Source organism: Capsicum annuum, chromosome 7 (assembly GCF_002878395.1).
Source record: "Capsicum annuum cultivar UCD-10X-F1 chromosome 7, UCD10Xv1.1, whole genome shotgun sequence".
Classification (NCBI taxonomy): Eukaryota; Viridiplantae; Streptophyta; class Magnoliopsida; order Solanales; family Solanaceae; genus Capsicum; species Capsicum annuum.
The window spans coordinates 1,283,640-1,298,302 of NC_061117.1; the positions used below are offsets into that span (position 1 = coordinate 1,283,640).

Sequence of the window (14,663 nt, forward strand, 5' to 3'; positions counted from 1 at the left end):
GTTTTCAATTTATCGATTTTTAGTTCTTAACGGTTCGATTTTCGGTTTAAACGATAAGAAAATACTCATAAAATAGAAATAGTAGTAACTAACATGAAAAAAATCGAATCTTAGTTGCAATAAAAAATCCTACATGATGTGTTTTAATACATGAACCTTCAAGTTTGAACCAAATATTGTTCGGAGAAATTAAGAGTTTGTATAATTGAAATAATAGGTTTGTTAATTTGTAGAAATTAAGAGAAATATCTAATAAATCATATATATATATATATATTGGGTTATCAATTTACCGAGTAACCCAATAAGAAAAAAATCGAACCAAATCAATAACCCAATAACTTTTTTTTATAAAATCATTAATCCAATACCAAATAATAATAAATCAATAACATTTTAATTGATTTGATTTATCGATCGGTGCGATTTTTACACACTCCTAATCATTGCCCTCATAATCGAAATAGTCACCTGTATTTATTTATCATACAAAGATAACTTTATTTTACAAAGTTTAAATATTATTTTTATTAATCTCTTATAAAAAATATTACTAATATTTTGAATATTCCATTCTTTATCCTATAATAAAAAAGTACACTTTAGAAGGATGTTGACTGTTGTCTTGTTATTGATCCACGTGGCAGTCATTGGAGTGGTCCTTTGCAAATTTAGTTTTAAAATAAGTCATATCTAGTACAACTCTGACATGTAAGAACCCCATGATTTCTTCAATTGTTCGGTAAGAAAGAGAAAAAAAAATAAAATTATTTAGTACCTATTTTTATCTTTTTATTTCAATTTACGTGATGCTGTTTAAATTCTAGAATTCTTAATCAAGAATTTATAATAACCTTTCTAAGAAAAATTTATACATATTTTATTTGTGTAACTATATTAAATATACAATTTTATATACTGGAAGGACTATTAATGGTCTAATTAACATTTAAAGGACTATTTTAATCGATGGGTTAAACTTAAGGGACTATTTTGTTTTTTTCCTCAAAAACTCAAATCACTTTAACTTATAGCTGTAAATCGCATATGTTGAATGCATTTTTTTGTCTTCCTTTTCCTTTTTATTTTCTTATTAACCCCCTACATTTTAAAAAAATGACAGAAATAACACTTTAAATTAAATTATTTTTACAAAAATAACTATGAAATTCAATTTCACTTTCTAGCATTTCAATTTATTGGTTTGTTCTATATCGTTTCTACATATCTTCTATACAATTTCTATACATATCTTATACATATAAATATTCTATATAAACTTATACAGTTTCGCTACATATACAATAATTGTACCTTTTTACACATTTTATACAATAATTATATAATTTTTATACATTTTTTATATATATTTTATACATATACATATTTAATAGAACTATACAATTTCTATAGATATAAATTATATAGATACATATAATAACAATTATACTATTTTTATATAATTATAGATAGATTATAGATATAGATTATAGACAGACTATAGATATAGATATAGATTATAGATATAAATTACAGATTATAGATTATAAATTATAGATTTATATTATATATTATAGGTTTTAGATATAGATTGTTATCGTTATTGTTGAGATTTTGAAAAATATATATTTTCATACGGAGAAGTATATAATAATTTTTAAAATGTCTAGTACATGTAATTAATTGGACCAACATGGGTTGGGGTGCAGCAAATGAGGCTGCTTCATCCTTAATCAGGGGTCGAGGGTTCGATCCTAGACATGGAAAAAACTCTGTTGGGAGCGCTACCCCCGAATAAATCTCTATCCGGTGCGAATCTGGATTAGTTGGATTTCAATGCAGATAACGGACGCCGAATAGAAGAAAAAAAAAACATGTAATTTATTGGAGAACAAAGAAGTTTCTGCCACGTTGTGAGTGAAGACTCTTTTAAAGGACTAGTGTTATTTGACAAATTCAACAAGAAAATAGTTTTTTTTGATCAATTCCATGCACCAATCTTGTTGATTTTTATTCAACAATTACATCAAGAATTAATTAATTATAGAACTTAAGGTATACTATTATATTAACAAAAATTAAACTTCTCAACAATAATCGTTTTCTATAATAATATTTCACTATTATGATCAAGATTATTTTTTTGGGAAAAATTAATTTTCATGTTTTGTTATTGTATATTTACCATAACAATAAAAAAAAAAAATATATTCATACAATCGATGTTATTATAGTGAGATTTGATTGTATAACAATATTTTTTACTTCAAAACAAAATTCGATTTCTCATAATGAAAAACCATTGTAGAGAAAATGAGCTTTATATAACGTAAATCTTTGGATTGGTCAGAACTCCAAAATGAATATGAATAGTGACAGATTGAGAAATTTCATTCAGAGGGTTTAGAAAATAAAAAAATTATGTCGCCTACGCCGAGCGAGAATCAAACCTGAAATGCCGGAATCAGTATTACGGTCTAATATTATTAGGCGATCTCTCATTTTTGGTTTAGGAGGTTCAAAACTAACAGACGTACATAAATATAAAAAATCTACTCTATATATATAATGTAATTTTTTGTCAAACGGGTTCAAATAAACTCCCTTTACTGTCCGCCCCTAATGTGAGACGGTAGAAAGAGAAGTAAGAACATTTTTTTTTTCTTTTTGTACATCTTCAGATTATCTATCGTTTATATCTTTCAAGTGACCTGATTCTATAATATATTCTACACTAATTTGCATAAAATTTAAACTTAAGATAATAATATTTGAATTTATCTATAATTCTATGTAAGAATAGTTGGGGGAGACTTTTTTGTGCAATACTATTAGCTAAATGTTCAATCCTAGGAAGCTTGTTTCCCATTTATGAATAAATGGATCTTTCTTATCAATGTCTTCTCTTATCTATCTACTACATAATAAAATAATAATAATATCTTAAGTGGATAACATTTTGTTATATTATATAGTTTTCAACTTTCAACTTTTAGTCATATTTCAAAGAGAAATTCGAATTATTACAACGTTGCTAAGGAATTGAAAGTCATTATCACATACACATTATTGTCGTGGAGATTACTTTGAAGTTATTTAATAATTTTTATAATAATATTTCACTATAGCAATTTAAAAAAAAATATTAATAAACAACACCGTTAATTATAAGATGTTTGATTGTATTTGTTATTTTTTATTTTCAAGTAGTTGATTATTAAGAGAGGAAATGATCTCCTATTTATCTTTTTTGATTTTTCATATGATGTTCGATATTTGTATTGGAACTCGATTAATTTGAATTTGTACCACGTAGGGTCTATCTGAAAAAACGCTCCCTACCAAGGACTTTTTTATACTCAACGCTTAAACCCGAGATTTCTGATTAAAGAAGGAGTCAGTCTCCATCCAATGCACCACATTCTTTGGTGGTCTCCTATCAACAACAAAACGATAATAAAATATTTAGTAAAATGACTATTTTCGATACACCCTCGACTTCGAGATAAAAAACAATCCATACAAGAAGTATTAAAGATAAAAGAAACAACAGACAATACTAAGAATATAGATAAATAGCGGAATAATACTACAACAAAATAATACTATAATCAAATTACTCGAAATAATAAACAATAACAAATATCGAAGAACAAGAAATGAAAGTAATACTACAACAACTAAAATTTATTATTTTTTATCATAATTCGTGTCCTTCGTACTTTTTTACTTATTAATTAAACAAAAGAAAATATTATAGCAACGATTTCATAAAGGTCATATATAATATTTTGTGACCAAGTTTTACTCAATCAAACTTTTAATTACTTCAATCAACAATTTTTTTTAAAAATTAGGATAAAGACCCCCCCCCCCCCCCCCCCCCCCCCCCAACCCAAAAAAAAAGGGGATGTCTCATCTTTTTTCTTGGAAAATATCAAAAACACGTTTAGGTTTATCTTCGTTGACCTACTTTTTGAAATTTTGTCCATTATTTTTGTCTGATTTAGCCTAACAATTGGAAAAAGATAAAGATGCAAAATAGAATTAATATAAAAAAAAAGTTCTAGAAATTAAAAGAAAAAAGTGGAAAAGCAAAAAAAAAAAAAAAACTATTGACTTGACAAGTAAAAGTCTTATTATGTTGAATGAGGAAAAAAAAAAAAAATTGTGATAAGGTTTATCAACAATGAACAAAGCATCATAAATAATAATTTGGAAACTATTGTAGACCAAATTTGTGAAATAGTTTTTTTTTTATTACATTAGTTGAATAATGGAATTATTCATTAGTTATCATGGAGAATTATGATGAGATGAATATAATTTTTTTTACCTCTAATACGCATAATGAACGATTCTTTACGCACAATAAATTTTAACTTCTATACATCGATTCTAATTTATTTTTAAACACATATATCATCACATTACTTATTAGGTAAATATAGATAGCTATCCATCAAAAATAAAATAGTAATATAAAAAATAAAATGTATTATTTGATACGATATGTTAAATTACATCATCAATAACAACAATAATAACTCTCTATCCAATATAATTTCACTAGGATTTGAGAAAAATGATACATACACAGATCTTATTTTTACGTTTGTGAGATAAAAAGGTTATTTTCGATTTAAAAAATTCATCAATGCTAATATATGTAAGTTAAATTCATTCACAATTACTGTCACACATGATAAAACTATGAACATTTTGAATTTTGATTTTTAATAATATAATATTTTATATTCAAACATAACGTATACTTTGACTTTAAAGTCTTAGAAAAAATATTTATTTTTGTTGAATGTTGTGTCTTACTTTGTCAAAATTGGATTACTAATAAAATTTCAATTAAACAGTCAAATAAATTTTTTCTTTTTCCAAGTCTTTTAACTTCCACGTTTTTTCCTAATTGAAAATTTAAAGAACATGTTTATCCAAGGTTGTAATAATAATCCAAAATTCTTAGTTTGGTCAATAATCTTATCCACTAACATTATTATTTTTATCATATCAATCACTTATAATATTGTGAGTCATCCAAACATTTAGACATTTATTTTATATTTATTTGCATTGATATTTATATCAGATCAATAAAGTTTAGCTTCACTACTATAAATCAAAATGAAAATACATAACACTCGATCATAGTTTAGTGATGTCTATAAAAACGATGCATATTTTGTATTTATTGATACTATGAATGTCCATAGATTATCTTTTTAATCAACTCTTATTTATAATTATTATTAACTCATAGAAATATTGTTCTTCTTAATGTTTTATTTCCCCCCTAAAAATAAATTTTTTGTTGTCCATGAGGTTTTGGGCCAAGAAAATTGACTAAGCCCAATGCGCTTTTCCTCACTAAGCCCAATAACTTAAATGTGATGTAGATTACTTTTAGTTTAACCATATAGTATCGGTATTCACTGACCCGATTAATTCAGATTTATAACGTGTAGTCGCTTTATTGAAAAGGGACGTTGTCGCTAACGACTTGTTTGGATGTTTGTTATCTATTGTATTGTATCAAATTGTTTAGATACAATATTGTTTTAATTGTTACTTAATTTTATTATATCAATATTGCCGAAATCGTCATTACTTGAATGACAAAAAGCGTCACTTTATGTAGCCATCGATCTGATGCGACCCCGTGTTATCTTGCCCTTATTGCTTAATAATATTACTTTACCTTTTATCGTCGCTGTCATGTTCATGAATGGTTCAAAATATTACAAAGATTTTCATCTTTAGACCGTAGGAGATGGAATTACTTCAATGGGTTTGTATAAGTTTTTTTTTTATTTCACTAATTACTAATATTTCAGATACATCATGGTACGGTATTATTTGGACTACAAGATCAAACCAGATTATAGAGCAAGATTTTTCTAAATAATAGTCAACAAATTGGTATTCATTTATCAACAACTTTTTTTCTTCCATTTGAACTTATTTCAATAATGGATACTTGAGAAAATATACGAACTAGTCAAAGGAGGTTCAATATCTACTATATATGCATACAAAATATTTTTAACAATGTAAAAATAGTACAAAAACAGTATAATTTTCCGTCGAACGGGATTCAGATGAACCCCCTGGAGCAAAGGAGGCTTCGCCACTGGCTACAGCATTGCACGGTCGATAGGCACAACGCCTAATATCTATCGTTTACGGCTAGAAATACTGGGGTATCTAATCTCATTCACTCTCCTAGCTTTCGTCTCTCAGTATCATTGTCGGTCCAACAGAGTGCTTTCGCGGTTGATGTACTTCTGATATTATGCAACAACGAAAACAACAATTTATCTAAATATTATATTCATTAAAACAATATAGCACAACAAGAAATGAGTCTTTTTACTAACTACAAAAGTACCACAACAATATGAATCATTACATTTGATTAACATTTTGCTTGAAAGGTAAAGGTATACACTATAACAAATCAAGAATGCAGAAAATTGAAAACCAAGAATTAACCGGTCGCGCGATCTCACATTTATCGAGTTAAAGAATGTTTCGATCATAGTCTTGGCACGTATCTATCCCGTAAAGAACCCAATGACTGCAGCTACATAGCTCGCCAACTGAAAAACACATTTTTGTTCGAGTTAAAACTTCATATATCTGTAACTGTCTGTTGTTCGGGTTCTACAAAAATGTTGCTGCACCGCATTGGGGGATCCGATATGCACATGTCGACATTTTTGAAGAGAACGAGCAACATAGGATGCAACTTTCTAGTATTCTTACCTGAGATGGAATGCTGAGTCCTGTGTGACCTTCGATGACTAATCCAACAGTAAGACCTATCATAGCCCACGCACCGTTGATTGCTTCTATTTGTCGCCGTCTCTGTAAGAATATTCAGAGCAGATAAAGTAAAATCGATGTAGCGGTAACAAGTTTCAAGTGCATCAGTACAAGTACAAGAATCTTCAGAGGTGGAAAGACGTTATTTCATCCCGGTCACATCATGTCAAACTTAAGCTATGTTTCTAGTACTGTCAAAAAGTGTTGTCATACCTGTGCCAGATCCGAAGGATCCGGTACGCATCCGTCAACATTTTTGAAGAGCGGAGCGACTCCTCAAGGTATTCTATTTACCCCGTCTTTCAGAACTTCTAAACACTGGGTGGAAGTATGAATTTGTAGGCTATGTTGCTTGGATTCTTCCAAATATCGTGTCAGATCCTCTAGAAGAAGCGTATTTTACGAGGATCAGACACGAGTGCGGCAACATTTTTGAAGAGTTCAAGCAACATTCCGACTAAATTGTCTGATGAAGTGAAACTATACTAATAACTTCACATTTGACGATTTTACTACCAGATTTCACATTCAGTGCCGAATTTACTACCACTAAGGAGATGAGAACCGGTACGCTAAATTACCTTTCAGCTAATAATCTGAACTCAACAGCCTATACTCAATGTGCTTAGAGACGAGAGTCGTAAACAATTACCTTGAGATAAACAAAATAAATTCAATATCCGAAACTAAATCTGCTAAGAGGCAGCTAAGAGTCGAGAAGTGCCAAGTTACAGAGATTCAGTACTTGAGGAAATATGATTGAGGTTCACTCACTTGAAATCTTTCTTTAGCTTTAATTTCTTCCATTTGCTTTGCCGCTAATCGCTTGGCTTCTAAAGGATCCACCATGATCACTACCTTCTTTGTTCTCTCTTCCCCCCGAGATGCCTGCAGACAAAAGAAACTTGCATTTGGATGCTCGAGTTGATATATAACGACCTCGAGTCATATGAAGATGCATCTAATACTAGACAAATGACATCAACAGGATATTGTCTTTTGTACACAACATTATTGTGATGCTCGAGTACATGCACACCTCGACTGATTCCACGGGTACGTGCTACCTTCCACCAACACAGGTACCACGTAACTCGTCCACCAAGACTTGGACAGATGGGAAACAATCACCTATTTTCTCTTTTTCTTTTGTTGTGTTCACAACACAGTTATTTTCGATGAAGGTGCAAACACAAGCGAGTAGAAACAAGTTTTACTAAATCATCGTTTACATAATTTTACCACCTACCGCATAATGAAAACAATCTTTGGTTTATAAGTAGATTTATCTTTTTTTTTTTGAGCATAATCGAACCAATTTTACTAGTATTTTACATACATGGAAGCCTTCATAATGCATACATTGGGATTTGCCAGGACGCGGATTGCTCGACTCCTTGTTCTCCTTGAAGCCAAGTCAGTTTTCTGCGTACGCCCATATTCGAACCTGACATAGAATAGCTTCTTTGTTAAAAGTAGAAAAACAGAATAGTAATGTGAGTTTAACATTTGCCATTCTATCGGAGCGATTTTAAGCTATGTTGTTCAGATTCTCAAAAAATGCTGCCACACCAGTGTCGGATCTTTCAAAAACGCACTTCCTTTAGTGGATCCAACACGCATCCGAAAACATGTTTGAAGAGTCCGAGCAAGTGAAAGCCTACACTAGAAAGCATGTGTCCACCAGATGTATGATCAAGATACATATGAGGAAAGCATATGATTCTGTTGAACGGATCTTTCTACAAGAAGTAACGAAAGAGCTCAAACTCCTACTAAATTTATCACTCGGATTATGGAACGCGTGCAAGCTCTAAATTACTCAATAACGATAAATGGAGAGCGAACAGAACCTTTCGATGCAGATAACGGTCGGTCTTAGGCAGGGTGATCCCATGTCACCTTTCCTATTTGCAATATCTACGGACTATCTGAGTAGGATATTGGCTAGTGCGAGTAACCGAACCTTCCGATGCAGCTAAGGGTCTTAGGCAGGGTGATCCCATGTCACCTTTTCTATTTGCAATCTCTACGGATTTTCTCAGTAGGATATTGGCTAGTCCAGGTAACAGAACCTTTCGATGCAGCGAAGGGTCTTAGGCAGGGTGATCCCAATACTTCTTCTCATAGATAATCACGAATTTCCAACCAAGATTAAATCTTTTAAGAATTCTACACACAGACAAAATCCGGCGCACTAAGCTTCCATTATGTGTAGGGTCCTATGAAAAAGCCGAACCACAAGGGTCTACTATACACAATCTTACCGCTGTGGATACCTGTATCCACAGCTCGAACCCATGACCTCCTGATCACATTGAGGAAACTATCCACAATAATCCAGACAAATACTTCTCACAGATAATCACTAATTTCCAACCCAGACTAAATCTTTTAAGAATTTTACTACACACAAAGACAAAAACAAAGGGCAGCCCGATGCACTAAGCTACCGTTATGTGTTGGGTCCCGGGAAAAAACTGGACTACGAGGGTCTAGTATACACAGTCTTACCGCTGTGGACCCCTGGTCCACAGCTCGAACCTGTGGTCTTCTGCTCACATGACAACAACTTTACCAGTTACGACAAGGCTCCCTGTCTTACACACCCAAATAAAATTTGTAAAAATGAAATCTTTAGGAAATTTTTTAATTCTTTCTACCCAAATTTCCAAATCCTTCTCATGTCTCCCGTTATGTGCTGGGTCCCAGGAAAAAGCTGAACCACAAAGGTCTATTATACACAGTCTTACCGCCCCAGACCCCTATTTCCACAGCTCGAACTCGTGACCTCCCGGTCACCTAACAACAACTTTACCAGTTACGACAAGTTTCCCTTCTGACTTACACACAAATAGAATTTGTAAAAATGAAATCTTCAGCAATTTTTTTAATTCTTGAACAATTTGAAGACTGAAATTTCTTTAATAAGCTAAAAGATAACACTGATAACATATGGTTAAACAACTAATAATAAGCAAAAAATGCAAACTACACACAAAAATTTCATCAGGCAAATAAAACTTGTAATACATCAAGATTAATTTTGAATAATAGCTCAAAAAAAAAAAAAACTCACTTTCCAACATCTGAATAATGAAATTCCAATTTTGCCCTCAACTTTATGTCTCCATTGTTGATGAACACTGTAGCATTAAGAGCCATTTTCTTTCTTATTTTGGTAATTGGTCAGTATTTGAGTTGTATCATCATCTACAAAAAAAAATGAACAGGATAATATCACTTTAGCCCCCAAAAGATCTAGTTATTACATATAGATCCCTTTACCTTATAGTTTTAGCATGACATTCCCTTCGTTCGCTTTTACTTGTCACATTTTGATATGGTATATCCACTAAGAAAAATAATTGATAACGCGACTATTTTATCATAATACCCCTATTAAATGATGTTTATATTATGTTCTGAATTTAATTTGGAGAAGAAACAGTAAATGCTGAGGGTAAAATAGGAAAAAAGAAATTGTCTTTTCTTGATATGTCAAAAGTGACAATAAAAAATAGAAATTCAATTAGAAAATTAATGACAAGTAAAAGCGAACGGAGGGAGCATTACTCTTCTTGAACAATTTAATAGCCCCAAAAGTTGCTCTAATACACAGAAGAACAATTTAATAGCCCCAAAAGTTGCTCTAATACACAAAAAGATATGTGTTAATATTAAAAAGGCAACTTGGTGTACTAAGAATTCTTGCTATATGGGATTGCGGAGAAGGATCGGATTGCAAGGATTTTATTGTACACAACTTTATTTTGTATTTTTGGTAGAAATTGTTTTCAGATCTTAAACTCGTGACCTTCTAGTCACGCGACAACAAATTTTATCAATTACTTCATTTTTTTTTTTTGATTTGATTAAAGTATAAATGCTTTTTTTTTTTTTGTTGGAAAAGTATAATAGATAGTCAAAATATAAAATATACACAAATAATGCCTTTTGCAAACCGACTTATATGGAGTAATAAAAACTTAACATGGTGTCAAAATGATAAATGTATGGGATTTCCCTTTTGGTTAAAGTTTGAGATAGTGCATAACCCGCTGAACTTATCTCCACAATTTAATTTAGTAATTAAACTAAATTTTTATTTATTTACCCCTTTAATATCTTTAAAGTAAATTAATCTCCCCCTTATGCTGACGTGACATTTAAAAAAAACAATTTCTATTCCAATGGAGAAGTTCCTCCATTTTCACCTTTTGATTTCAATTATTTTCTCAATTTTGCTTGTAATTTAAAAGTGTTGTATATGCAAAATAAGTCGACTAAAATCAAATTAATGATTAAAAAATATAAAATATTTGTAATTATTTATGAAAAACTGATATCATATACGCAAATAATTATAAGATTTATTTATATTATTTATTGATTAGGTTTATCTTCTTTTTTTAAAATTTTTTTTTAGTAAAAACTAAAATCAAACAAAATATTATCATTTTTTAATATTTAAAATCAAATCAAATGTCGATTTTTCAATCAATTTGGTTTGGTTTGATTTTCACTAAACCATAAACACCCCTGCTCCAAATTTAGGATTTAATCTTGAAAAAAAATTATTTTATTTATTTGACAAAATAATAAATAGGTGTCAAAGTCTGATCCTTTTTATTAGTTATGGTACAAAATCTACCACTCCATCTGTTTCAAATAATTGTCATATTTTACTTTTCGCGAGACAATGACTAATTATTAGAGTAAATTAAATTAGATTATATTAATTCGATATCTATCTATCTATCTATCTATCTATCTATCTATCTATCTATCTATCTATCTATCTATCTATATATCTATATATATATATATATGTGGGGTGGCTCAAGAGTAAGGCTAGCAAAGCCTTTACTTTAGTCCCCAAAATTTTGAGGCCTCAAAAATTTTAATGCTAAACTATATGATTTTAACTTCACTTGAAATAATAATGAAGATTATGAAATTCATTTTAAAATATTATCTAAAACAAAAAGAGAAAAAACTATCTCATTTTTACAAGAAATATTTTAGAATTTTGAACTAAACAACTCAAACTTTATATTAATAAATAAAATTTTAACAACAATATCCAAGTTAATGTATTACAAGCAAATGACTAATATCTTATTGACTAAAATTAGTCCTTTTATTAATAATTATATTAACCCGTGAAGTTAAAGGTTATATGTATCTTAAAAATACTACACCAAAATAACTATTACGCAGGAACAAATAAGACAGCTTCAAATTAGTTGGCTTTAGCCACTAGTTTTATTGAAACGTCACTGAATTATATATATATCCAAAATCGATACAAAAAGTACTATATATTATAAACTTTTTTCATCTTAAAAATATATCCTAAAAAGTAAGTCAAAGTTGATATTGTTTGACTTTGATAAAGGGAATTGAGACCAATTTTGAGACCAATATTTTGAAACAATGGCAATGTTGACTTTCATTCAATAGGTTATTAAATTCAACTCCTATGTTTCTTCCTATTTTGGCATAAAATTGAATAGGTTATTAAATATATAAACTTATAAGGTAGTATATATAGATGAGTGCAACATATCTCAAACCCAACCAAGCAATAATTTGTATCCAATATGGAGAAGCTCCTCCAAATTCACCTTTTGATTTCAATCATTTTCTCAATTTTGATTGTAATTTTATGCAATGAATATTCTTTTTCATCACTTAACACCACTTATATTATGGAAGCTAGAAAAAGATTTATGTCTATTGATCCAACGAAGCTTCCCAATCCTCCGATGCCATCCTATACACTCACCATTTACAATCTCGACTTATTTGAAAAGTCAAAATTCAAGAACTATGACTCTTTACTTGAAAGTAGGCTCGCCAATTGTCAAGCTAGAGCAAATCATTTGGCATCGATTCTTGAAAATGGTAGCGCGATTAGTGTGAATGGAACTCTGGTAGAGCCACACGACGAGCGTGAGAGTAAAGGGGCCCGCAAGAAGGTTACGGGAACAACAACGACATATTTGGTAGGTCAATATGTTGCATTTTTTGCTCTTGGCACTGAACAAGTTAAAAGTTACTTGGTAATAGACACTGGCAGTGATTTAGTTTGGTGGCAATGTGGACCATGTTATAAAAATGGATGTTACAAACAGAAAAATAATCCTTTATATATTTCAACTAATTCGAAAACATATGGAAAACTTGATTGCCTTGTAGAGAGTAGAAACTGTGAAATCACACACAAGGAATATGAATGCAGTCCATATGGTAATACATGTATCTATGATTACAAATACGTGGATGGAACAAGAACAAGAGGTGTGATTGCACACGACGTGATTACTTTTGTTTTAGACCAAAAGCAGGTAAGCATTGTTTTTGGATGTGGCAAAGATCAAACACATGGAAAGGCTTTTAGTGATCAATATTCTGGAATTGCTGGACTCGGACGTAGAGTAATAGGTGGTGGCAATTCTTTACCATCACAATTTGAAGCAGACATAATGTCCATGTGTCTACCGGGAGCTCTCTCCCCAAAAGGATCAACACTTAGCTTCCACACAACGCCATTTAAGAAAACAACATCAGCAACGCTATTACAAGATTTCAGATTCGCTTCAGCTTACTTCGTCAACCTTTATAAAGTTTTTATTAACGATAGGGAAGTTCCGATGTTCCCATCATTTTCTAGGAATTTTGGAAATTATGCGACGCGCGGTAGCAGCATTGTGGACACTGGAACATTTATTACCCGTTTCCCTAAAGATTTTTATACTGTATTCAGTTACACATTTAGACTACAAGTGCGTGGTATTCCTATGATTGATGTTCCACCAGGATCAGTTTATGACACTTGCTATAAAGTGAATACGACTGGTCCGGATCCACATTTCCCCGTTGTGAAGATGTACTTTGGCTCCGAAAACCCAAATAATTTGTTGTTACTGGCACAACAACGAGTCATGTTGTACATTAATGGGGTTTTCTGTCTGGCTTTTATGCCATGGGACCAAAACATCGCACTTATAGGAAGTAATCAACTCCAAGGCATAGGATTAACTTTTGATACTGCAGCAAATACTCTGTCTTTTGACTTAGATGCATGTAATTGAGTATCAATAAAATTTCTATATGTTGCAATCTAAAGTTGTGCCCAAATATACTATTACTAGTTTGTTTTCATCTTTTTATAATTATTACTATATTGATTGACACTACTATGTTGATTGACAATTGAGGGTTGCTCACCTTCACCATCAATCGGTAGGTTGAGGGTTACGAATCACAATGGAGGGTAACACTAGTTTATTTCTGTCAAAATTGGTTTGAAATTTAGTAACAGAGCTGACATATTGTAACACTAGTTTATTTCTGTCACAAAGATTGATGAAACCGACAATCCTTTTTGCCTATTTTGTTCTGGATAGATTATTTATACATACTAAATAATTTATTTAACATAAATAGAATGCATGAGCATAAAGCTACTAGGTTCTGTCGAACCTGTACCTATAACAATGGCTACGCCTTTGCTTCTAGTCCACGTGTAGCTGTATTTCAGGGTCCCTTGTTTGGTCGTGGATTCGAGCAATCACAGCAACAGTCAGATACACTTGTTGCATTGTTGGCCTTTGATCAGGAATGAACTTCATGCAGTTACTTGCAAGTTCAAGTAGCATCATCATCATATCATATAAGAAAGTCCAAGTCTTCCCTTATCGTGGTAGAGTGTAAACACTCATGTAACTTTCCATTAGGCATGTATGTGCATACCAAAAGCCGTTCGTTCCACTCAGTACAAAATCTGATCAGAGGCACCAAATTCGGATGCCTCA

The 14,663-nt window shown here is 31.1% G+C and overlaps 2 protein-coding genes across 3 annotated transcripts; one reads left to right on the forward strand and one right to left on the reverse strand.

The window, feature by feature from the left end:
- Positions 1–6,010: 6,010 nt before the first annotated feature.
- On the reverse strand, positions 6,011–10,112 carry LOC107877530. Of its 2 annotated transcripts, XM_016724196.2 has the most exons (6): positions 9,920–10,075; positions 8,203–8,287; positions 7,615–7,728; positions 6,781–6,882; positions 6,525–6,614; positions 6,011–6,299 (listed from the first exon to the last, which is right to left on the reverse strand). In XM_016724196.2, exons 1-5 carry the CDS (start codon positions 10,003–10,005, stop codon positions 6,570–6,572), a joined length of 432 nt encoding a protein of 143 aa, XP_016579682.1. In that variant the 5' UTR covers positions 10,006–10,075; the 3' UTR covers positions 6,011–6,299; positions 6,525–6,569. The 2 variants fall into 2 exon arrangements, with proteins under 2 accessions (XP_016579682.1, XP_016579681.1); XM_016724195.2 differs by lacking the exon at positions 6,011–6,299 and having other exon boundaries at positions 6,329–6,614; positions 9,920–10,112.
- A 2,442-nt stretch (positions 10,113–12,554) lies between these two features.
- Positions 12,555–13,940, forward strand: LOC107876299 (protein ASPARTIC PROTEASE IN GUARD CELL 1-like). Its single transcript, XM_047393433.1, has one exon. The coding sequence runs from the start codon at positions 12,555–12,557 to the stop codon at positions 13,938–13,940; it is 1,386 nt and encodes a 461-aa protein (XP_047249389.1).
- Positions 13,941–14,663: the final 723 nt, after the last annotated feature.